Here is a 24,507-nt window from a genome sequence, read left to right on the forward strand (position 1 = left end):
GGTTCATTCTACCTCTCACATTCACTGATACTGTGATTCTATCATGTCTAGGACCCTGATTCTGTTACCACTGTGTGTGACCTATAAAATGGGTACAAGACCTGCCTCTCAGAGCTGGTGTAAGATTCCAATGAGATCGTGCGTGGGACATCCTATCACTGTTTGAGCTTTCATCACACTGCCCTTCAATGAGGTAGGGAAGAGGTCAAAGAAACTCAAGAGGAAAGTAAGAATAGCTCCTTTAGCAAGTAAAACTTTTATTAAATAAATTTAGGTTCTTTAGACCAGAGAGAGGAGTTTTGGACATTAAGACGATGGTTGTTCTTACCTGCAACATTTGACAGTCACATAGTTCACTCTGGTAGAAGAAACTTGATCTTTGACACAGAATTCAAATCAGATTAACCGAAAATTTCCCAAAGTCTTTTTTTGTTTGTTTGTTTAAAATTAGATAAGTTCAAACTTCATGAAATTACTTGTAGCAGAAATAAGGTACAAATCACGTACGTAATAGATGTCAGGTATAAAAATGGTATTTACAACCAGTAAACATGGACTATAGAAACACGCGACTTCCACTCCTGCAGCCTCACTCGCACGCTCACTCGCACAGGCCACGTGGCCAGTGGCCGGGGAACCACACCGCCACACCGCCACACCACCACACTCTTCTGAAGGGGGGGTCTGAGGAGCATGGAGGAGGCGGCCTGAGGAGGGCAGAGCATGATGTGGCACCTTGAGGTCCAAGAGAAGCCGGGCAATAGCCCCTGTCTTCTCCCTGGAAGAAGCAACTTCTCCCGCCCTCATTTTGCTCTTTTTCTCCCAATGATGCGCTACCTATGAAGGCTTACACACTTACTCGGGCACGCACACGCACACACACAGACACACACAGACACACACACACCAATAGGAATGTTCTTGGTACATTATCAAACTCTGGAATCTTGAAACAAGTTGTTCAGAAGATGGTTGGGTCTTTTTCTTTTTTTTTTTGTCTTTTAGGATATTTTGGTAGAAATGAAAGGGGCTGTTTTCAAGTGGTCCAATTGTTACTTATCTTAGCCGGATCATCCCCTAGTTTGGGAATGAGACTAACCAAGCTTTGAACTTGGTTCTGTGCTTACAGTATGGGAATCTATATGAAGATAGAGATATATCTGGATAGATACACGTGGGCTGCCTTCTGTATCCTTGGGAAAATCTGTTTTGCTTGGTTCTTCCTGGCACCAGCTCAGAGAAGGACCAAATTGGTGACAAAAGACAGTTTCCCTTCCTGCTAATCATCCTTGGAGAAAACATCATCCCAAGGGTGTGCTTGGTCAATAAGCATTTGGACCAGCTGAACACCAATGAGCCTAGTTTTCTTCATTCTTGACCCCCTAAGTAAGGCAGGGGGTTGGTTTCCAGGCTGGTATATTCAGGGGCAGGAGGCAGCTGCCAGGCACGTGGGAGGTGGGTAGGATGTGGCCCCCTAATTCCCTCCCCCCAGTGCCCCACAGAAGAAAGATGGAACCCAAGGGCTGAACAGGATAAGGCTATGAATATGAAGATGATACAAGGGCGTGAGCAGGGATGGGGGGGAAGGGGAAGTCAAAGGTAATTTTTGTGCCTAAACCCAGGTGTAAGGGGATTCCTATGGGGATGGGATTGAGCCAGAGTCTCAAATCCATGGGCATGCTGGCCCTGCAAGGACTCAAGCTTGCCTAACCAAGCTGGCCTGAAGGCCATTCAAAAATTCTTCAGTGGTTCATCCAGTTGCCGCCATGGTAACAAGATCCTGGAGGTATATAGTGTTGGAGCACTTTCCATCCTTGCTTCTCCAAAAGCCCGAACCTAATACTGAGCAGAGAGAGAACGTGAGGGTGCCTGATTCTTGCTACCCTTCTGTTTTTCCCTCTGATAATGTTCAGGGCTCATTAAGTTCCTGTTGAGATGACATAATCCTTCTCCCACAGGCAGAAGTCTCTGCAAAGTTTGGTCCTGTGATTTACTTAAAAAAAAATATATACTGTATATATATATATATATATGTATATATATATGAAAGGGTGAGTCTCAAAGTTCTGAGAGTTGTCATGGTGACCTAAAGATACAACAATGAACTTTCTGGTCCACAATGCTTCACTCTTTCCCTGTGTCCTCTCAGGGTGGAGAATCCTTAGTCCCCAAGGGGCCATGTTCTGGTCCCCAGGACATTGTTGGAGCCCCCCATGGGAAGGATCTCCTTGCCGTCGCCTTCCAAAGCTGCGTTCCTCTCCAATGTTTCACATTTTTGGGGGGGTGGGGTGTTGCAGGGGGATAGGAAGGGGAGGGCTGGTGTCAAAAACAGTTTGTAATTTACTGGAATCTCCTGGATCTATATGAAGCTGCAAACCATCCTCCGGATTTGCCCCTCACCTGATGGAGAAGGAAGGTAAAGTATGAGGTGAGTCAACCTCAGTTGAGTGTGCATACCCAAGGAAACCTATAAGAGCTCCTGGATCTGGGACAGAATGAAGATGTCCTTTTATCCTCCTGTTCTTGCCTCCTTCCCACCCCTGGCTTTCCTTACTCATGACTCTCAAAGTGTTCTGGGACAACAGAGTCAGCCAGAAGCCCACAGTGAAACCTCCTGTTAGTGTCTTGGACCAAAGGTCATGAGGATGGACATTCCTAATGGGTATCACCATGAGTGATCTCTGTCCAGGGTGTTATGCCAAGTATAACAACCCAGTCCTGGGCAAGCCAGGTCTCCCAAAAGGGAACTGACCAGAAAGACATGAGTTGCCCTCGATGATGTCAGTCTCTGCCCTTAGTAACCCTCACTTCTGAAGAACTGGAACTTCTATTTCCAAGGGAGGGAAGTATTACTTTAAGCTAGGACAAGGTTGGCTCTACCCAAAGTGTTAGTAGCAACTTTTCTGAGACCTTAAGGAAGGTGCTGAGAGTACTGGGGGGGTATAATCACTGGACTGGGCCTGATGCCCTTTCCATTCCTTCTAGCCTTCTTTGCTAGAGATAGGCATCTGAAATTAATCAAAACCTATAGGACTCCCCACCCCCACCCCTCCTTACCCCACCACCATCTTGCCTTTATAGTGGCCAGGGCCAGGACTAACAGTTGCCTTCTGGGCCTGAAACAAGGAAACCACAGTCGCTCCCATGTGGCCAGAACAGGGAGGTAGCTCTCCTACCTGTGCTGGAGGTCCTGTCAGTAAGGGTGGCTGGCATCCTTGGGCCTCTTCAACTGGACCTTCAATCTCTTCATGCCAATCTGGAAGCCATTCATGGCCTGGATGGCTGTCTGGGCACTGGATGGGTTGTCAAAGCTCACAAAACCTGGAGGCCAGAGCAGAGGGGGAGGGGATGCTAAGTAGCAGGGGGAGTCCAGAAAGGGGGAAGCTCTTAGCAGGAGAGCTTAGTGAGCTTGCCTGCTTTTATTACGTTGTCTTTAAACATATCAATCACACACATTTTGCTCTTCCCTGGAAAAAAAATGGTGGACAACTCCTTCTTTGCACCTGAGGAAAACAAGGCCTAGAATGGTGGGAGAATAGAAGAGATGTCAAATTTGAGGTCAAAGCAGCCTACAACCTCCTGAGTGTGCTGGGAACCAGACTAAAATGAAACTAGGAAATACTTAACAAAAAAAAAAAAGATATAATAAAACATAAACGATCATCTCATTCTAAAATTAAGTCAACACAAGGCCTGCAGACATCCTCATGTACTGCTTAGTGGTCTCCAATTCTATTTGAGTTTGATACCATTAGTATAGAGGCACTTAGACTTGGAAACAGAAGACCCATGTTCCCATTCCAGCTCTGCCCTTACTGTAAGTTTGGGCAAGACCATCCTGTCTGTGCCTCGGTTTCCTTATGGAGAGAACACTTTGTGTTACCCACCTTATAGGGCAGCTGAAGGATTAAAGCCATTTGTAAACTACAAAATGATAACAAAATATGAACTTTTACTCTTGGGTATCTTGCCTAAGGTCAATGATTGGTCAGCTAAGGTTAGATTTAACTGTAGACCTAACAGAGATTTAACCTGAACCCTGGTCCTCTGACTCTGAACCGTGCATGAGATGTCCCAGCAACCCTGAAAAACATTGTTAAGACCAATTTCTCTTGTTTTTCTAAAAGGCTTTACCTCAAAAATGAAAAAAGCCATTAAGTTTGCTATGTACCAATCAATTCCCCTCCTCCCCTCCAATGATCACTTATTTCCTGCCCTAGCTCCTTTGTTATGTCCAGTTAACTCTTTTTAAAAATTTTTCATTTCATTCAACATTTTCCAATTGTATGTAAAAAAAAAAATTTACAATCATTTTTAAACATTTTGAGTTCCAAATTCTCTCCCTCTCTCCTGCCTCTCCCCACTCCTTGAGAAGGCAGGCAATTTGATTTTGATTATCTATTCAGTAAACTCTGTAGTTCTATATGATGCACAAGTTTTCTACCTCTGCCACCTAGCATCTAGAAAAATTCAAAAAATCGAATGAGTAGAAATGACTTTAGGGCTCTTAGGCCTATCCTGTGCCATTAGCAAGGCCTATTAATTAATCCCCAAAAAGTCTGTCTTGGAGGCAGCTTTCTGGTATTGGGGGTGTCCAAGAAGGGGTCACTTATAGAGAAGGCTATTTGTATTGAGAGGGTAGGTTAGCTGACCTCTGAAATCTCAATTCTCATACTGCCAGGAGAAGACTTCTTTCATCTGATGCCCCCTCTTTCTCATTCCTAAACCCATCTGTAGTCCTTACCTTAGCCTCCAGTCCACCCACAGGCTCTCCCAGCCTGTGCTCTGCCTTCAATTACCTCCCTTCTCATTCCTGACTCTCCAGTTCCGGCTCACCTGTAGACTGTCCCTTGCCCCTCTACCCATGGTCCTTTGCCCCTTGTCCCAATGTTGCACCAGACTCACCAAATCCCAACCCTGGATTACACTCCCCTATTTTAGTCTTATTACTTTCTATTGCTGGATAAAGGATGCTTTCATTTCCCCCAACCATGCTGACTGAATCGTGCCATCTCGCCTGGGTCCTTACCAATGCTCTGAAATCCTTTAATTTTTCCCTGAGTGATTACCCCCTCCCTGTGGCTATTCCAAATCTTCTCAGTTCTCAATTTGTCTCCCTCTGCCACCCCTTCTGCCTTTTCCTGCTGAGGCCCTTGCTTCCTTTTTCTGAGAAATAAAGGTTGGTCCTTGTGAGCTCTGCTCCCCTACACCATACCTCTGCATCATTCCCCATTCTCGCCTTGGCTCCAGACTCTCACAAGAGATGATGCTTCTCACGAAAGCTGACCTTCCTAATGTGCTGGATCATTCCCTCTGAGTTTGCTAACTCACATGTTTCTTATATCTTATCTTAAAATTCTCTTTCTTCACAGACTCTTTCCTGCTACCTAAACAAATATTCCAGTCTCTCATTCCTTTAAAAAACACCTATTTTCACACTGGCGAGTTCTCAGGCTACTCTTTTATATCTCTCTTTCCTTTAGGCAGCTTGGTGGGGTAGTGGATAGAGCATTGGACCTGGTGGCAGGAAGTCCCTGTGTGCTCAGATACTTAACTGGATGACCCTGAGCAAGTTACTCAACCTTTTTCTGCCTCAATTTCTTCATCTGCAAAAAAGAGAATAATAGCAGCACTTACCTCTCAGGATATTTTGAGGATTAACGGACGTGTTTGCAAAGTGTTTTTATAAGCCTGGAAGTGCTATCTAAATAAATGCTGGTTATCGTTCTTCTTTCTTTGCTAAATTCCTAGAAAGACTACACTTGCTACTTGTTTCTCACCTTTTCTTCTTGCTCCTTACATTCTACCTTCCAACCACTACTACTCAGCTAGAACTGTTATCTCCAGGCTATCAGTGATCTCTTAACTGTTAGATCTGGTAGCCCTTTTCCACTCATCCTCCTTAACCCTTCTTAAGCTTTTGATTTGGTTAATGACCCTCTCCTCCTGGCTGCCTTTGTAGCTTTCTGCTCACTCTTCAGAACCCTTTGCTTCATTCAATTAAACAAATATCTCCCAAGTCCCTCCCATGTGTCCCCAGGAAGTAGGGATACAGACAAAAAGGAAACAGTCCCTGTTCTCAAGGAGTTTACATACTACTCAGGGATATAACATGTACTCAAGTAAGTACAAATAAACACGCACACACAAACACACACAAAGCAAAAGTAATTTCCAAGGGAGAAAGATACTAATCACTAGGGGGGGTGGTCAGCAAAGGCCTCTTGTAGAAGGTGGTAAAGGGTCCCAAAGTTGTGATTTGAATAAAGGGATTATATGAGGTGAAGGTGAGGAGCAAAGACATTCCAGATATGGGGGAACCAACTGTGCATTGGAATTGAGGTAAAAGATGAAGCAATGTCATGTACAGGACATAGCTAGCAAGCCAATGTCAGTGGAGTGGAGCATACAAGGGGAGTAATGGGAAATCATATTGGACAAGTAAATGGCCACCTTGTTGTGGAGAGCTTTCAAGGATAGGCAGAGGAGTTTGTATTTTATCCTGAAGGAAATAGGAAGCCACTGAAACTTTTTGAAGCAGGGGGAGGGGAGTTCCTTGGTCAGAATGGTATTTTAGGAACAGCAATTTGGCAGCTGTTGTGGAGGCTGAATTGAAGAGGAGAGAGATGGAAAACAGGGAGACCAGTTAGGAGATTTTTATAATCATCCAGGCCAAAGATGATAAGAGCTCAAACTGGGTTATGGGATATATGAGTAGAGAGAAGGATGTGGATGGAGGAGACATTGGAGAGATAGGCTTCAAAGGACTTGGCAACTGACTGGATATGAGATGAGGGAAAGGGAAATATGGATCTGGAATCCAAAGACCTGGGTTCAAATACCACCCCTGATGTTTCCTACCCATGTGACCTTGGGCAAGTGAATTTACCTCCCTGGGTCTTAGTATTCTCATCTGCAAGGTGAAGGAGCTGGCCTAGATAGCTTTGAAGGTCCTTTCCAGTCCTGTAATCTTATGACTCCAAAGTTGTAAATCTGGGTCCTCAAAGAACCCAGGAAATAGAGAGAATGAGGAGTAGGAGATTTGGGGATAAGGTCATGAGTTCTATTTTGGACTCATGTTTGAGATGTCAATGGGATGTTCAGTAGGCAGTTGGTCCAGGGGTTCAGGAGAGAGATCAAGGTTGGATATGTAGATTTGGGAGTTATCACATGGAAGTGATAACTAATTGGAAATTGATGAGATCACCAAAAGAAAGAGCAGGGAAGGAGAGAAGTAAGCCAAGGCCTAAAACTTTTGTCATTCATTTTCCACCCACAAAGCATGTATGAAAAATAAGACTCTCTTTTCTCTCTACATTCTCTTGATTATTTGATCAATTATCTTTGTTACTTAAATGGCCCCCAAATATGGAGAAAAATGGAAATATATACAAGGATGAATATTGATAATAACTATCATCATTTCTCAAAGATGCTTAACAGATGTAAATTAATTGCCACCACAAGCTGACCCCTAAAGTCTAGAACACTTGATCTCCCAAATACACACATACACACACACACACACACACACACATACATACAGAGAGAGACACAACAGTGACAGAGACAGAGAAAGAGGGAGAGAGAAGGAAAAGGAGAGGGAGAGAGAGAGAGGGCTGCTAATGATAACAGGCATTTAGAACTCATTTGTTCTGTGAACAAATGTATGAACAAAATATGAACTCATTTGTAGAATCTCTCAGAGGAAAATGGTGAAAGAAATAGATAAGTGTAGTAGAATAGTACTGGACTTAGAGCCAGGAAGACCTGTGTTCAAATCCCACCTCTGATACCAATTACCTATGTGACCCTGAGCAAGTCACTTCCTCTCTCTTGGATCCCTGTCAAATGAGGAGGTTGGACATGATGACCTCTAAGAACTAAGTCTGTGATCCTATGATTCTCTCAGAAAGGCACTATGGTCCCCAATAGGCAAGTGTGGAGAAAGGAAAAATCACAGAAAGCTTGCTTGGTGAGAGACCCAATTAAACCAGGTCATCATGAGAGCACTTAAGGATAAGAGTAAAATAACAATAACAAAAAGATGGAAAAGTAGGTTGGTATAACTTCTCCTATTGGTGACGATGAGATTTGGACTCTCACATCAATATCCTGCATAATAAAGTAGAAAAAATAGTAAAGGAAACAAAAAATGGAAAGACGAGCTGGTTTAGACTATCTATCTTTGTTGAAGATCTCCTAACTAGGAGGTGCAGTGAATAGAGCACTTGACCTAGAAGCAGAAAGGCCTGACTTAAAATCTGGCCTCAGATACTGACTAGCTGTGTCACCCTGGGCAAGTCATTTGACTTCCGTCTGCATTAGTTTCTTTATCTGTAAAATGGGAACAGTAGCATCCTCCAAGGGATTTTGTGAGGATAAATTAAATAATATGTTTATAGCATTAGCACAGGGCTTGGCGCGTAGTAGATGCTTATTAAATCATTGTTTCTTTCCTTCTTGAAGGTGACCCAATTTTGGGGACCCTGAGGGACCAATGATTAAGGCAGAGATATCAAGTCCCTGGGAAAAATTTACAGACATTATTACTTAAAGGCAACATGGTACAGTAGAGAAGGGGCAGGATTTGGAGTCAGGGTTCAAATTCTGGCTCTGTTGCTCACCGCCTCAGGTGAGTTTGGACACATCACCTCTCCTCCCTGGGCTTCAGTTTTCTCTTTCCTCAATGACAGGGGATGGACTAGAAGACCTTAAAGTTACTTTGAAGTTACTTTCCAAATCTAAGCCTTAACTTATGATGCAACTGAAAAAGTAAAACTGACCAAGAAAATATGTGTATATATTGTATACATGTATATATACATATGTGTGTGTATATACATGTGTATGTGCATGTGTATACGTACGATATATAAACATACAGACTGTGTGTGTGTGCACACAGATACCATCACGAGAAGAATGTATATAGTATATATACTCTATATGGAGCTGTGTGTATATAGATGTGTGTGACTATACATGCATATATATGTATACATATATGTATATATATGTACACATATGTTTGTACATTCCATTACTGAAAAAAGACTGCTGTTAAAAAAGATTATTGTTTATATATTCATATTATATATATTGTGTGAGTGTGTCACTTATTTCAAGGAGAACTGGGTTCATTAGTCTGCACAATTCCATATATATAGATATAGACAGATGTGTATACACACACATCTACACTCTCCATTACTAGAAGACTGATTTTTACGTACGTATATATATAAGACACAAACATTATATATGTGTGTGTATGCGTATATATATATGATAAACACATATGCATATATACAGGTCAATCCAACAAGTATTTATATGACTGAGAAACATGGAATACTACATTTTTGGAGAATCGAAACTCATGCATCAGTCAAACAGACATGGACTTGCACAGGTGTGAGTAGGTGACCGCATCATCCAGGAAAAACAAAGCAAAGATTTCACCAGCTGTGCATTGCCAGAAAAGCTGGGCTTGTTAGGAAGTCAGAAGTGGGAAGCAGACGGCTCATTGTGTTGGGATAGCTCTGGCAAGCCCTCCCAGCATGTTTGTGGGGGATTTGCAGTAGAATATAGGTAAGATTCTTCAAAATGGTGAAGATGCCACAGGTCTGATCATATTCGTTCCCTGTTTAAACACCTTCAGGAATTCCCTGCTACCTGAGATAGGATGCAGAGCCCTCACCTGGCTTTAGAGCCCTTCACCATTTGGTTCCCACTCCCCTCTCCAGACTGATTTCATCTTATTCGTCTGCACGTACTCCTTCATACTCCAGCCATGCTGGTCTATTAGCTGCTTCTCAAAGCCCAGTTCTGGTCTCTGTGCCTGGAGTGGGGCCCATCTTCACTTGTTCTTTCAGTCCCTAGCTTCCTTCAAGGCACTGCCTCCTACAAGAAGCCTTCCTTGATCTGCCCTCTTGACCCCATAATTGTCTGTGCTCTTTCCCTCCTTGAATTATTTTGTACTTAACTTATTTGTGTATGCCCTCACTGACGATGTAAAGTCATCCCTCCAGGTTTCAGGCAGCCTGTTTGATTAGGATATCTTCTCTGCTTTATTTAACAGTAGGTAGCCATGTTCAGGTCCCCAGAGCCCTCTGTGGGCTAATTCATTTCACTATCCCTTCTAATTCTTTTAGCCCATCTCTATCTTGGTTGAAATCTTGGGTCAGTTCCCAGGCTCTATGACTCATAATAACATATGATCATAGATTTGGGGCTAGAATGAATTCATAGGGTGAAAAGCTGACAAGATCTCAGCGAGCATCCATTGTACCCCTTTTACCCCCTCCCCAATCGCTTTCCTACTCTCATTTCATGTGACTCTTAAATGAAATCTTAAGTAGTAATAAGAAGCATTTTTTTAAAAAAAATTTCTCTTTGGAGCTCAAAGGCATATAAGAAAAACACATCCTGGTATAAGAGAGTAGAGTGGAAAGAAGTCTGGTGTCCCAGCAGCTATTGAGAGAAGCAGGCTAGTGGAACAAAACACAGGAGATCCAAGCTCATCTGGGGATCCCAAGAGTGGATTCCTTTCCTGTCCCTATCCTGGCTGCCCATCACTATAGGCCCAAGCCTGGGGAATAATGTTTTCTACAACCACCATCCTCAAGGGTGTGAATGCCCTTTCTTCAAGTGGAAAAGACTTCTCTGGGACATTCTAGAGGGAGGTGGATTTGAGTTTCATGATGGGCTGGAATTGGAAATGTTGACCTTGGGGGAAGGGAGGCTTAGGGGAGAACAGAATGAGCAGCTGTGTTGTGTGGGATCCTAGAGGCCACAATGAGGAGCTATGGGTGTTTTTATTTTCCCTATCACCTGAAATGTCTTTTCATTCTTGTCCTCACCTCCCCTTTTTCTTATCCAATTCTTCCCCATCCCTCAAGGCCTAAAAGACACCCTCTTCTCCACCACTTTCCTTGGTTTCTCAGCTGTATATAATCTCTCCTAAGCTCTCACAACATCCTACTTACATCAAGTTCCCAATCACTTTCAGCATTCAGCCAATGAACTCTTCAAGACCTGGGCCTCAGTCTCCCTCAGTGATGAAGTGTGTGAGCTTTGCACTCAAGAGGCACCATGCTTGTTGGCTGATGGCTGAAGGAATAGAGGTTGGAACCATGCTGGAATTTGGCTTGGTCTCCATCTAGCACCATGGCCAGTCGCTAACGTCTTTTCCTGGCCCAGGGATTCATGGTCTGTATGCTGGGCTGTTGATGGGATGGGACAGTTGCTTACCGAAGCACTTGCTCTGATTAGTGGCTCTGTCCATGAACACCTTGGAGGAGATGATGTTGCCGAAGGGCAGGAACATTTGCATCAGCTCGCTGTCTCCAAACTCCTGGGGGAGGTGGTAGATAAACAGGTTACAGCCTTCGGGACCTGCAGGTAGGGGGAGAGAAAGACATAAAGCCCCCAAGGAGAGGAGATGGGACCCCACTAGGATCCTGAGCACCGGGTCATGCAGAGGGCAATGTATCCGCTCAAGGCATTAGACCAAGCAATCTTCAGGAAGGAGGAGAGCTTCTGTCTGGGTGAACCTAGCCCCTAGAAACTCCTGAACTATTCAGATCCTGCTCGTGGAAAGCACTGGGGCAACTTCATGGTCTGGATTTTAGATTTTACTAGAGACGAAGGCAAAAATGCCTCAAGGCAACCCAATCATCCACTAATGAGTAAAGCACCTTGCATGTCAGTAATAAATCCCAACCCCTCCCTCCTTTAATTTGGGAATACTTTAGGGTTTCTCATGCATTCCCTCTCCTTATCAGAATCCAAGGAAGGAGATGAGGTAGGGGTTATCATCTCCATTTTAGAGGAGATGCTAAGACCCACCCAGAATAAAAGCCCATGGCAAAACCCAGGCTTGGGTATACTCTTCTGCCATCCCAAACCTATAAGGATTGTCCTAAATGTCAAAACCTATATGAATTGGTACTAGAGCAGAGAGAAAGGGGTGCATTTTTGTGTGGGCCCCAAGCAAGTGTCCTGAACTGCACCTGTTGAAGTAATATCAGTTTTGGTGTCATGGAAAGAACACTGAAATCAGGAGACCTGGGTTCAAACTTCTGTACTATCTGTGTGACCTTGCATAAATATTTCCCCTACCTGAGCCTCCGTTTCCTTATCCATAAAATGAAAGGGTTGGACTCAATGGTTGCCAAGATACTTGGTGGTTCTAAATTTCAGGATTCTATGATGCAGTTTGGGACCATTCAGGTCTCTGTTGTCCCCCACTGGACAGATATGTGATTCAGAGGCATTGGTATTGTTTGATATTAGTTTGAGGGGCATTCCATTGACATAAAGGAGTCAGACTGCCCAAGTCTGATTCCTGGGTTACAAGTTGGGTAACCCTAGACAAACTGCCCAGCCTCTCTGAGTTTCAGTTCCATCACCTGTAAAAGGAGATAATGCCGCACCCCCCTCATAGGCCTCTTAGAAGGCAATGTGATAACTAACATCCTGGGACATCCTTAGGTTAGAAGGCTCATTTGTCCAAAAAACTCTCAACGTGGAACCTCTGTTAGCCACGACTATACAAAATGGCCCCAGCTACATAAAGTGAAGGCTGCAATGAAATTAGGCATGGCTGAAAAGAAATCAGGATGTGGGCCAAGAATATGTGTACAAAGAAACTAAAAAGGCACACATTTTCCAAGGAACCCTGGGAAAACTGACCCATCATTATAGGTATTAAAAGCCTGGAGGTTGTTCTGCAAGCCAGATGGTTCTGGCTTGTAGTATATTTAAGGGTCATTGTGCATGCCCTTCTTGGGGGTGTGATTATTCATGGCCTTGTGGGGAGAGGAGGCAGAGGACACTTGTCACTTCCCTGTTGACATCTGTTATGGCCAGCTCCTACCTAATTCCCCCTTCATTTGACTTCAAGTGATCTCTCCTTCCTCTGTATCCCATGGGCCTTATCATGTCCTGCCCATTACTTTAGCTTTGTGTACCCTTCTTCTCAGCCCCCTTCCAGACTGTGAGCTCTCCAGGGGCAGGGATCTATCTCATCCCTGTCTGTCTGCCTGGTAGCCCAGTCCAGGGCCAGTGAATTGAATCTTTGATCTGGTTTTATCCTTGGAGATTATTAACTTCATTTTACAAGGGAGGAAATAGCTTCATTAGAGGGAAGGGACTTGTCTTGGGTCCCCAAGATGGGATGAGAGTGTGAGCTAGTGCCTTCATGTGGGCACAATCAGGGAGGGACCGGGACTGTCTCACCTTCTCGCTGCTGCTGCTGCTGCTGGATGATAGGCGGAGGCTGCGGGACACTGTGGGCAATAGGTGTGATGGCCGCAGTTGGGTACATCGCTGGGGAGAGGGAGAGAGAGGATGAAGTGTGGCATGAAATCAGGCAAGAGTCTGCAGGGCAATAGGGAGGTATGCCTACCTGTGTACTGTGGGACTCCTGAGAAAGCTGGATGGAGGGTCTCAGCCATCGAGGGACTCTGAGCTGGAGAAGAGACCAGGGGCGGAGGATAACCTTAAAGAAGGGGAGGCACCCTCACCATTCTGTGTCCCCTTCCCCGCACTGGCCCCTATCCTTGCCACCACTTGCTACTCTGGGGGTGGGGAACCGGATAAGAAATGGAGGGCTGGGTTGGGTGGTTCTGTGGGAGACTTGAACCAAGGCACAGCAGAGGTCGGAGTGTCGTAGAAACAAGAGGTAAAAGGGACCTCAGAGGTCAGTGAATCTAAACTCATTTGAAAGGGGAGGAAGCAAAAGCCCAGAGAATGGAAGGGATTTGCCTGATGCTACCTCTAGAGGCTCCGCTTATTTGTCTCCCATCCCTTTCTCATCCATCAATCCCCATCCCCTCACTGCTCCTTTTCGGTCCCTAAACTCAGATTTCCTTTAGAGATCTCCCAGTCTGAGGCAACTGGGACATTTGAAACTATCCTCAGCAGAGACCCTTCATCTCACCCCCGTGTTACCTGGGTAGGGCACAAGGCCATTGGCGTATACAGTTTCTAAGGCTGGATGCCCACCAGGGAAAGGCACCACACCCGCGAAGCCGTTGGTGATGGGGGTGACAAGACCTGGCACAGCTGCTGTGCCTAGGAGTGGTGGAGAGTGTAGCCCTAGGAGAGGAAGGAAGCCAAGGTCTTCAGTCATCAGGAATATGGAGGACTCACCTACTCATTCCTCAGCCCCATGGGCCTTCTCACTTGGAAATCACTAGGCTGGGCATTAGTTTTGCCATATTGTACATACTCAGGGTCTTAAAAGAGGTTTATCCTAGGTCATAATCTTTCAGAATCAGGGCTTTGAGATTCCCACTAGTCTTCTAGATTTCCCCCATTTTATAGAGAGGAAAACTGAAGTCCAGAGATGGGAAAGGCCTCAGGCCAAAGAGCTGGTTAGTAGGAGAAATGAGATTTCTTGGCTTTAGGACCTCTAATCACTGCAAACTTCCTACAGCCTGGCTACACGGGGCCTATGCCAGCCACTCACCAGATGCTGGGGCGATGGGTGTGGCAGGAATCCCATTGAGGCTTACAGCGCCAATCTGCTGGATGTGGCAGGGGGAGAAGGCCACGCCTGGGCTCAGGTAGCTGCCGTGGGAGGTGGACAGCACTGTGGTTTGCTGCTGCATAAGCTGGGGCCAGACAGGATAAGTAAGTCTGACAGTTGCCAAAAGACCTCCCCCTCCCTTCATTTTCTCTTCCTCCTCTATGTCTTCCTTCTCCCCCGCTGTGCCTCTTCCATCTCTCCCTCCTCTTCCTCCTTCTCCTCTTCCTCCTCCCCTTCCCCTCTCCTGGGACCAGAGGGTTTGGGACCTAGGGTTCTCATGGGGATGGGGACCGTCGCTTTGAAGGGCTTGGGTGGGTCCAGCCCTGATCCCCAATCCAGTTGCTCCTCAGTCTGACCACAAGAGGGCATCAGACTCCACTGAGAGTGGGTCTGGCAGGGATGTTGGATACACAACTCAATAGCTTGGCGCTCCCTCCATCTACCCAACAACTGGCCCTAGGTTCTCTCTTAGCCCCCCTCCTCTAATGGCATGTCCCCTAGAGGAACCACATTGAACCATGCACATTCTTGTCGGGTAGAGAGTGATTTAGGGGTCAGGCTGTGGTTGATCTCTACCTCTTTAACCCTGGGCATGAAGTCCAAAACCAGTAGCCTCCTGGTCTTTCCCACCTGTGTCTTCTGATCTGGTTCTAGGGGCATGCCTCAGGATGGTGGAAGGGAGCATCCCATTGGGAGGGCTGATGCCACAATGGGCATATGTCCTAGTGCCAAGGGTCAGCGTGATGGAGAGGGATCCCAACTCCCCTGTCCCTAGGGAGTAGCCCCCCACTATTTCCTCCCATTTCCTTTTCCTCCCATTCTCCTAAGAACAAAAAGAGAGAGAGGGACAGGAACAGATGACAGAGAAGAGAAAGAGACAGAAACAGTGAGACCTAGTCAGAGATAGGTAGCTAGACATGCCAAGAGAGAGAATTGGGTAGGGAAACAGAGACAGAGGAAAGGGGAGAGATATAAGTAGAGGGGAGCTGAGTCAGAGAGAAGATTGGGTAGACCGTAACACAGAGGTGGGAGGAGAGAAACAGAGGCTGAGTGAAAACAAGATGGACCTGGAGAAATAGATGGAAAGAATGGGAGATGGAGAGAGACAGACAGACAGACAAAACTGAGGCCAGAAGCGTCAACGTCAAGCTGAGGAAGAGGAAGAGAAGGGAGGGAAGGCGAGGCAAAGACGCAGAAAGATAGAGAGACAACACTGCTGAGAGATGGGGTTAGGGGTACTCACAGCCTGCGCGTAGGCACTGTAGGGGCTGAAGGGCAGTGTAAGGGATGGTGTGAAGATGCCCAGCTGGCCTACCATCTGCTGCATTCTCCGAAGGGTCCGCTCCTTGTCTGTGTCCGCAAACTTCACCACCAGGCTGGAGGAGGCGCCCTGGGCAAGGGGCAAGGGCCAGGGAGAGAGAGGGGCAGCAAGAAGCCAGGGCCCAGGAGAGGCCTGCCCCTCTCCTCCACTCCGCAGCATGACCAGCCCATGAAAATGACACACATACATGCACACATAAACACACACACACACACACATGGCATCCTGCATTCATCTAGGGCCAACTCAGCAGCCTGATCTACCAATGCCAAGGCTCAGGGGCACAATTCCCACACAGACCAACTGAAACACAACTATAGAAATGAAAGGCGACCGAATATTCACATAGGCAGATATTGACATGACCACAAGACAGATCAATTACAAAATGATGGCGTCATGCAGGCAGAGAGATCATACATCTTCCCCAGCAGGGGAACAGTAGAGAGGAGGAAGGAGAGGGGGACACAACCCCAGGATCCCTTACTCCCTTTTATACACACATGTGTACATTTTTCATAGAATGTCAGAACTGGAAACAGCTGTCAAGTCTAACTCTGTTTTACAGAGGGGGAAACTGAGACTCAGATTAAGGGAAAGGACTTGTCTCAGGTTGCACAGTGAGGTAAGGAAGAACTGGGAACAGAATCCAGGTCTTCTGGTTTCTAGTCTACTATGCCAGGCTGCCTCCTCTCATATGATGGTCATGCTCGCTAGTTCCATACACACACACCCCACCGCATCCCCAGGTATCCTGACCCTGGGAGCCTGAAGCAGCAGATCCCAGCTGTGTCCATGGGAGAGAGTGACCAGCATCCCCTAATCGTCAAACATTGCCCTATACAAGCACTGTTAATGCCCATTTACAGCTTCTGAATGGATGTCTGCCTTCATTTCATGCTCATTATCCCCTACACCAGGTCCTCCTCCTAGTTTTCCTGTCTTAAGTAGCCTCTTAGAGTTGGGTGGTGTCTCAGAGTCTATCTAGTCCACAATCCCTCCTCTGTATAGGAATGTCCTCTACTCAGAATACCCTCTGTGGGTGTGCTGGAGCCAGCTCCAACCAGCTAGGGAAAACTGATTGTTAAATTTTCAGTGGGAGCCTTTACACCTCATAAATCAGCAAAGGCTACAAATCAGAGCTTGATTTGTTGTTGTGATGATTGTCTGGGCTTAAGAAAATGTTAATAATATAGATTAAACTTGAAAAATGTTTTGTATATATCGTTTTTTTCTTTTTTATAGAGCTGGTTGTTAAACATATATGAGCACACTACATCCTTAATTGGGATCCATAGAATCTCAGAGTTGAATGAGCCCTCCTCAGTGACCATTTAGTCTAATCTATACTTGAAAAATAACCCTTTAATGCGACATGCCCAAAAGGAAGCTTTTATTTAAAGGAGGAGGAGGAAGCCTTGAACTGCTAGGCAGTCCAGACCACCAAGTTTTTCCCTACATCAAAACCTAAATTTGCATCTTTACAACTTCCACTCATTACTTCTTCCTTGTGTGACCAACAAGGATGTCTACCTTTTCTTCCAAATGACAGCCCTTGAAATATTTGAGGAGTCTTTTTTTCAGGCTAAGATTCTCCTCGAGCCTGGATCCAGGGTCCTGCCCCATGGCTGCCTGCCATCTCTGTTAGCAGCTGGCTCAGAATGGAGTTCCAGGTGTGGTCAGACCAGAGCATCCAGCCCCTGCCTGATGCTACCCATTTCCATTGCATTGTAGGCAGTGTGCACGGTCAGGAAGGTATCCTTTATTTGGACCTGAAATGGCCTTCCTATGAGTCTTGTTTCCCACTGCCCCTCATTCTGCCCTATGCTGGGACCCAACTGAACAAGTCTATCCTATAAAGGCCCTTCAGTTCTTGGAAGGCTATGACCTTTGTGCTGCTTCTTTAGAAGGAACATTCTTACTTCCTTCAGGCTCTCCCCAGGACTTTTGAATGAGGCTCCTAACCAGTCTGCCTGCCTTCAGTTTTTTCCTTTCTTTTTATGACTTTTTTACAAATTTATTTATTTTTAGTATTCAACATTCACTTCCATTTTATGATTTTTTTTGCACATTCAGCCAAAGTCATATTTCTAAAACTCAGCTCTGGTCATGTCTCTATCCTGTACGTATACCCTTCCTGGGTCTGCTGAGGCTCACGGGCAGGAAGCCCAGACTCTTTAGTCTGACATTCCAGGCCCTCTCTGCTCTTCCTCCAGTCTCCCTCTCCAGACTTGTTCCATCTCCCTGCCAGGTACTATCAGCTCTAGCAGGTGTGGACTATTTACACCATCCTCTTTCCCACCTGTAGATCATTGCTCACATTCCTCCCTTTGCTCTTTCCTATTCATCACCTGTCAAGATTCTCCCCATCTTTCAAGGCCCCACTCAATTTCCTCTGGGAAGCATTGCCTGCTATCTTAGACTAACCTCTTCCTCCTCTGAGTCCCAAGTCCGTCTCTTTCCTGTGGTCTTTGTCCCACTCTGTCTCCTTCCTCTGCTGGACTATGCGCTCTCTGAGGGCAGGGGTTGGGACTTATCCCCCTTCTCTCCCATTGTGTCATTCAGTAGAGAGTTGGGGTCCACTGACTCCTCTCATACATAGACCACTGGATCTGAAAGAAGCCTCAAAGACCACTGAGCCAGGGACCTCTACAGGATGGGCAAATGGAGCTTCAGAGAGAAGCAACTTGGTCAAGTTCTATTGGATCAACAGCAAAGCCAGGATTAAAGGCCATGTCTTCTGGTTCTGGGATGCACCTAGCCTGAATGCACTAGGAGGGACCAGGCAACCTGAAGCCCTGTTGTCTCCCTTCCCCTCCTTCCATCCCCCAGGGAAGGGAGGAAACCTCTGGCATCTCATACTCACTGGCATTGTCTGGCTGCCATGGAGGGCATGGATGGCAGCCTGGGCTTCCGTGTGTGATGAGAACTTCACAAAGGCACAGCCTGTGTGGGGTAGAGAGGGAAGGACAGATAGGAGGGTGAGACAGACTTACCTTTTGCCTCTCCTTCCCTTCTGAAGCCTTAGCGACTAAAGGGAGGGGGAGGACACGCTTCCGACATCACATAGACAGGCATGGACAGGCACACAGAACTGTATGGTGGGATGGTCAGTCCGATGGCCAGGGCTGGGCAGCCCTACAGAGACAGAGGTCAACGGACAGTCACATACAGTCGGCCAGGCAGACTGAGGCAGCCGCATGTTGACAGAGACCAGTAGATACAATCAGATGAATCAGGCATAGGTGAACAGACAGACAGGAGAACAGGCAGACAAGCGGCATGCCCTAGAGGACCATGAAAGGCTCCCTCCCTCCCCTCTAGAGCACCAGTAGCACCTTTACTATTCCCATCAGGGCCCCGGAGCACTGTGCACTCGTCGATCACCCCAAAGGGCTGGAAAAGCCGGAGAACATCCTCCTCAGACTGCTGCTTGTTCAACATGCCCACAAAGAGCTTCCGATCCCCTGTGGGGGGAGATGGAGACATCAGCCTGGACAGAGCCAGGCACCCTTGCCCTGGGAAAGAGTGCCCAGAGCAGGGGACACCCCCAATAGAGATGCTGCCTGGCCTTTAATCACTCTCTTTGTTAGACCACTCCCCCCTGGGCCTGTTTCCCCCAAGAGAGAAGAGGAGGAGATGGCAGTTGATTGGTGGGGGGGAGGACAATGGGGACACAGATCCAGGGATGTGAGGGCAGTAAGGGGCAGGGCTCTGATTCTTTCTCAGAAGGGAGGAAATGTCATAGAATCTTAACATCCCACAGCTGGCATTCTTGGAGGTCACCCAGGCCAGGCAGAATCATCTCATTAGCCTTCCTGACTGGGGTTCCTCCAAGCTCTCTTTAGGTACTTCCAATGATGGAGAGTTCACTCCCTCCTGCTCAGCCCATTTCATTGTGAAAGATCTCTAATTGGTCACAGAAGGAATCTTGTTTTGGGGGGGTTGGGGAGGCAATTAAGGTTAAGCTAAGAAGTGTCTGAGGCTGGATTTGAACTCAGGTCCTCCTGACTCCACACAGAAGGAATGTTAAAGACTTTTAGTCCAGCTTCCTACTTTTACAAGTAACGAAACCAAAAAAAGTGAATTGACTTGCCCAAGGTCACACCAGGAGTATGGAGCAGAGCTGAGATTTCAATCTAACTAGGATTCCAAATCTAATATTTTTCCACTTTATCTAATAGAACATTCTTCTTTATATTAAACTGAAATCTGCCTCCCTAGAAATCCTTTCCACTGTTCCTGCTTCTGAATTCTGGGACCAAGCCAAACAACTCTGCTCCCTTTCTACTAAGGGACTAATATTAGCTTGCTGGAAAACTTTGCTTAGAGTCTGGGTTGGCAAGTGTGCACCCACCAAGGTGGCTTCCGACACCCTCTCCCCCTCCTTGCAGGACATCGCTCCTAAGTGGCTCTTCCAATCTCTGGATTTCTCTCCTCTCAGGTTCCCATCTCTACATCTAGAATCTAGGAGTTGGGAGGAGACTTCAGGCCATCTGATCTAAGCTGCACCAGGACAAGAATCCCCCATTCGCAATATTCTTGGCAAGTGGCCCACTAGCCTTTAAAGACTTCCAACATGAAGGGGTTCTGCTAACAGCCCCTTCTCTTGGGAGCCCTCTCATCCTCAGGAAATGTTTTTCCTGACATCAAGTCTCAACTGGCTTCCTAGCAACTTCCACCCCCAGCTTCTGGTCCTCTCTTCTAGGGTCTCTCAATGATAAGCCCTCCAAAGACTTGAAGAACAACAATTCTTGTCTTCTAGGTGAAAATTGGTGATGCAATGGATAGAATGCTGGGCCTAGACTCAGAAAGACTTCCTAGCTGCGTGACCCTGGGCAAGTCATGTAGCTTCTGTTTGCCTCAACTTCTTTATCTGGGAAGTGAGGATAATAATAGCCCCTACTTTACAAGGTTGTTAGTGAACACCAAATGAGTTAATATTTGTAAAGCACTCAGCACGGTGCCAGACATATAATTGGCACTATATAAATCCCTTTCCTCCCTCCCTTCTCCAGGCTAAATATTCCTCTTTCCTGATTCTCACATGGTGTGATTCCAAGGTCCTTCACATCCCGGTTGTCTTCCTCCATTCTGTCTCCAGTTACCAGCCTCCTTCCTCATACAGGCCCCAGAATTGCCCAGAATATTCCAAATAAGACCTGGGCAGGGCAGGGCAGCACCAGACTACCTCTTCCTTATTCCCGAACACAACGCCTGTTTTAAGGTAGATGTTTGCTTCTTTTGATCTCAGTATCACACTGCTAATTCATTGTGAGGCTCCATTAAAACCTTCATAGTTTTTTCAGTTAAATTTCTTGTCTAGCCCCATTCAGGCTATTAGACAGGATCTTAGAAAACGTAAGAGAATGTCAGGGCTGGGAGGGCCCTTAGAACAAAGGATGTCAGGGCTGGGAGGGTTCTTGGAACACAGAATGTCAAAGCTAAGAGGTAAATTAGAGACAATTTAGTCTGATTATTATTTTACAGGGTGGGGGGAGAGGGGAGGGTTGTTCCAAGAGAGGAAGGGACTTGCCCCAGGTCAGAGAACCAGGAATGGAATCTAGGCTTCCGAATTCTCAGGCCTGAATTCCTCCATGTACTCCAGGGACAAAGACCCTACTGAGAGCCTGGGCTCTAGGATGCCTGAGGAGGGACTTCCCCACATCCCCATTCCCTGTGCAGGCATCCTCCTCTGGCTGCTCCACTGCCTAAACCAGCTTTTCACTATGGAGTCAACAGGTTGGCCCTTTTGCTGCCAAGGCAGGGGAAGGCATCGGCTCAAAACCCAGGGGAGGTAGTGGGCAAGGGTGCCCTCTCCTATTGGTTCTCAGAATCACCTGACCATCTCCTCCTGCCCCCCCCCCCCCCAACCCCCAGCTTTTTTCCCTCCTTGGCCCGGCAATTTCCTGCGCTGTCCAGCAATCAGGAGCATTTTATCTCCTCCTCCCTCAATGTTGAGTTGCATTGCCATGGAAACCTATTCTTATCAGTCATTGGTGAGATTGGTTGGGGGGGGAGAGGAACGGGGAGAGAAGAACATCTTGTCTGATGGAGCCCTGACAGAGAATATTAGAGGGTGAAGGTCTGAACCGTGGGAGGCAGAGACAAGAAAGAGGATCTATAAGAGGGAGGTGAACCCTGAGAGCCCCTGGTGGGGGGAGGGCATCTCCCGTCTACCTCTCTTGCTATAGACCAGTGTGTTGAGGAGGCAGCTGGAGGTGGGGGAAGGGACTCCACTGCTCCCAGAAATACCCGGTGCCACCTTTTCCCCATATACCTATCTCTATTACATCCAAGGCAAATCTCGTCCCTCTCCTTGGAGATGGCGGACCTCTGATTCCTACGGGAGGCTCTCACTGGTCTTCATCCCTCCCCATAGATAATGGCAGGGTCTTCTAAGGCTTAATGTTTATTTGGGGTTCTGTGCCTCTCCCAGAGGCCCCTTGGACAGTGACAGAAGCCCAGAGGAGTTGGGGAAACAGCCTGGGCTTGGACTCTCAAGGCAAGGGATAGGTTTAGATGTCCATGCCATTCCACCTTCCTTTGCCCTTTAGACCCCCTCTAAGGAGGTCTGATGGGAAGAGAAAACAGTCCCCTTTCTTCTGTTGTCTGGGGATGAAGCTTCCTAAAAGCAGCACATTCCTCACTGCTTCCCCAAGGATGGAGAAGGCTTCAGAGGCAGGGTGGGGGAAGCAGGAAGGGATAAGAATAATGCTGATGATCATAATCGCTTCCATTTCTATAAGAACATACAGTTTACAAAATGTTTTCCTCACAGAAATCCTCTGGGGTGGAGGGGCAAGGGATATTACCTCTGTTTTCTGTGCTAGGACTCTGACAGATCGTTTTTTCATTCATTCAGCTTACGAGTAACCAAGACAAGAACCTTGCTCCGCCCCCATCCCCATGAAGGCTCCCCCTCAGGTGAAGGCTCCCCCCCAGGTGAAGGCTCCCCCCAGGTGAAGGCTCCCCCCGCCCCCGCCCAGGTGAAGGCTCTTAGCGCTTTCTGCCTGAAAGCCAGGAAGGATGGCATGAACATCAGGCACTTCCTAGAAGGAAGGCATACTTGACTTTGGGCCCCTGGAGGCCAGCAGGGAGGGACTGGTTTGTGTGTGAAACCGGGGCTAAAGAATTCAGGCCAAGGCACCCTGACCACATAGCCTCCTAAGCAGCATGACCCTGGCCACCCTAGGTTGTTCTCCTTCTCTCCTCTCCTCTTTGCTTCCTCACCCTAATCTTACCTGCCCTATGAGTTGTCCCTCTCCCATTCAGCCATGCTTGACCCTAAGAAGGGCCTCCTGCCCTGCCTAGAAAGGGCTTGCTGGCCAAAAAGGCATGATGGGAGTTGGAGTGGTGTGAGGGCTGCTCCCACCACACTTTTCTGTATGAGGTATGTGGAAGGAAACCAATTTTTCTTCCTTCCTTTCTGACTTCTAATTTAATATTTTATTTCCCTCCCCCCCAGTTACATGGCACCCATATTTTTCAAACCAAACTATCCAAACCCTATCTGACAAAGGTTACTTCTTCTGCAAAGCCTGGTTCAAAGTAACATTTCTTTCATAGAATCTCAGACTTCCAACTTGGAAGGGACCATATTATCCAACTCTCTCATTTTATAGAGTAAGAAATTAAGGTCTATTTCCCAAATTCATACAGATCATCACTGGCAGGGCTGGGATTTGAACCAATGTCACCTCACTCCAAAAACAAGGCACTTCTATGGAACATTGTCTGTTTTTCACAGAATCCAGGTAGTCTTGGTAAATCCTGGAGGTACAATCCATGAAGATGTAGAGCAACACTGGGGAGAGAGAGGAAGGGGACCAAAGGACCGGGGGACTGAAATGATCATGGAGGCAGGGATCTGAAGAACTCAGAAAACTGCTGGGGACTGGAGGACTGAGGTAAGGGGTCTGCAAGAGCTGGAGGGATTGAGGGGTTTGAGGAGCTAAAAGAACTGTAGGGGCTGAGGGACTCAAGGGGTTCAGTGGCTGAAGAGACAAATATAATTCACAATGGCCAGGCCTGAGTGGACCCCCTGCTTAGAGATGGAGGAAACAAGGACTAAGCCCAGTTATCCAAACTGGAGTCTGGAGAAGAGTCAGAGAGCTGGGTATGTGTACATCACAGGTGACATCATAGGCATCATAACGAAGCCTTGCCCTGGGGATGGAGGCCCCAAGTTTAGCCTTAAGTGAAATCTCCACAAACCCCACCCCCTGGCAGGGGGAGCAAGGTGGGTGGGGGAAGAAAGAGAGATGACAGTTACCTCCACGGCTCTCGCTGTCGGCGGGCTTCACCTGGATGGGTCGCGCCATCTGCAGAGAGAGAAAGAGATAGGGGGAAGTTAGGAAGAATTCTCATCCTTGTAGTGGGAAAACCTTTGTTATCAGGTGGGCCAGGTGATCCAGTTTCCTCGGTGAGGGCTTTGGCTTTCCTTTGGCAAAAAGTCCTCCTTTTTTCCCTTGGGTCTAATAAGGCAGGTTCCTCTCACATAGTTCCATGAAGGAGGGGTATAGAATAGGGTTGGATTTGGCTGCAGTGGTCCCACACACCTATCACAGAGGTAGCAGGGAATGCTATAGGGCTTCAGAGTGGAGGCAAGACCCTCCAGGTTGCCTGGCCTTTAACCTTAAATGGA

The 24,507-nt window shown here is 46.9% G+C and overlaps 1 protein-coding gene across 1 annotated transcript; it reads right to left on the reverse strand.

Annotated features, from left to right (window-relative positions):
* Positions 1–237: 237 nt before the first annotated feature.
* Positions 238–24,196, reverse strand: LOC140499814 (CUGBP Elav-like family member 5). The gene is made up of 12 exons (XM_072601695.1): positions 24,136–24,196; positions 22,910–22,912; positions 19,199–19,327; positions 18,727–18,806; positions 15,783–15,929; positions 14,480–14,624; positions 13,960–14,106; positions 13,415–13,477; positions 13,246–13,335; positions 11,257–11,400; positions 3,177–3,321; positions 238–2,400 (listed from the first exon to the last, which is right to left on the reverse strand). Exons 1-11 carry the CDS (start codon positions 24,182–24,184, stop codon positions 3,194–3,196), a joined length of 1,125 nt encoding a protein of 374 aa, XP_072457796.1. The 5' UTR covers positions 24,185–24,196; the 3' UTR covers positions 238–2,400; positions 3,177–3,193.
* Between the last annotated feature and the right edge of the window lie 311 nt (positions 24,197–24,507).

The sequence above is a fragment of the Notamacropus eugenii genome, chromosome 4, assembly GCF_028372415.1.
Source record: "Notamacropus eugenii isolate mMacEug1 chromosome 4, mMacEug1.pri_v2, whole genome shotgun sequence".
In the NCBI taxonomy this organism is placed as follows: domain Eukaryota; kingdom Metazoa; phylum Chordata; class Mammalia; order Diprotodontia; family Macropodidae; genus Notamacropus; species Notamacropus eugenii.

Excerpts from the sequence above, each read along its gene's own strand:
- LOC140499814 (XM_072601695.1), bottom strand. The coding sequence starts at position 24,184 with ATGGCGCGACCCATCCAGGTGAAGCCCGCCGACAGCGAGAGCCGTGGA. Across the intron at positions 18,807-19,198 it reads CCCTGATGGGAATAGTAAAG|GCTGTGCCTTTGTGAAGTTC; the intron begins GTGCTACTGGTG and ends TACCCCACACAG. Across the intron at positions 13,478-13,959 it reads TGGCCTTGTGCCCTACCCAG|CTCAGAGTCCCTCGATGGCT; the intron begins GTAACACGGGGG and ends TCTCTTCTCCAG.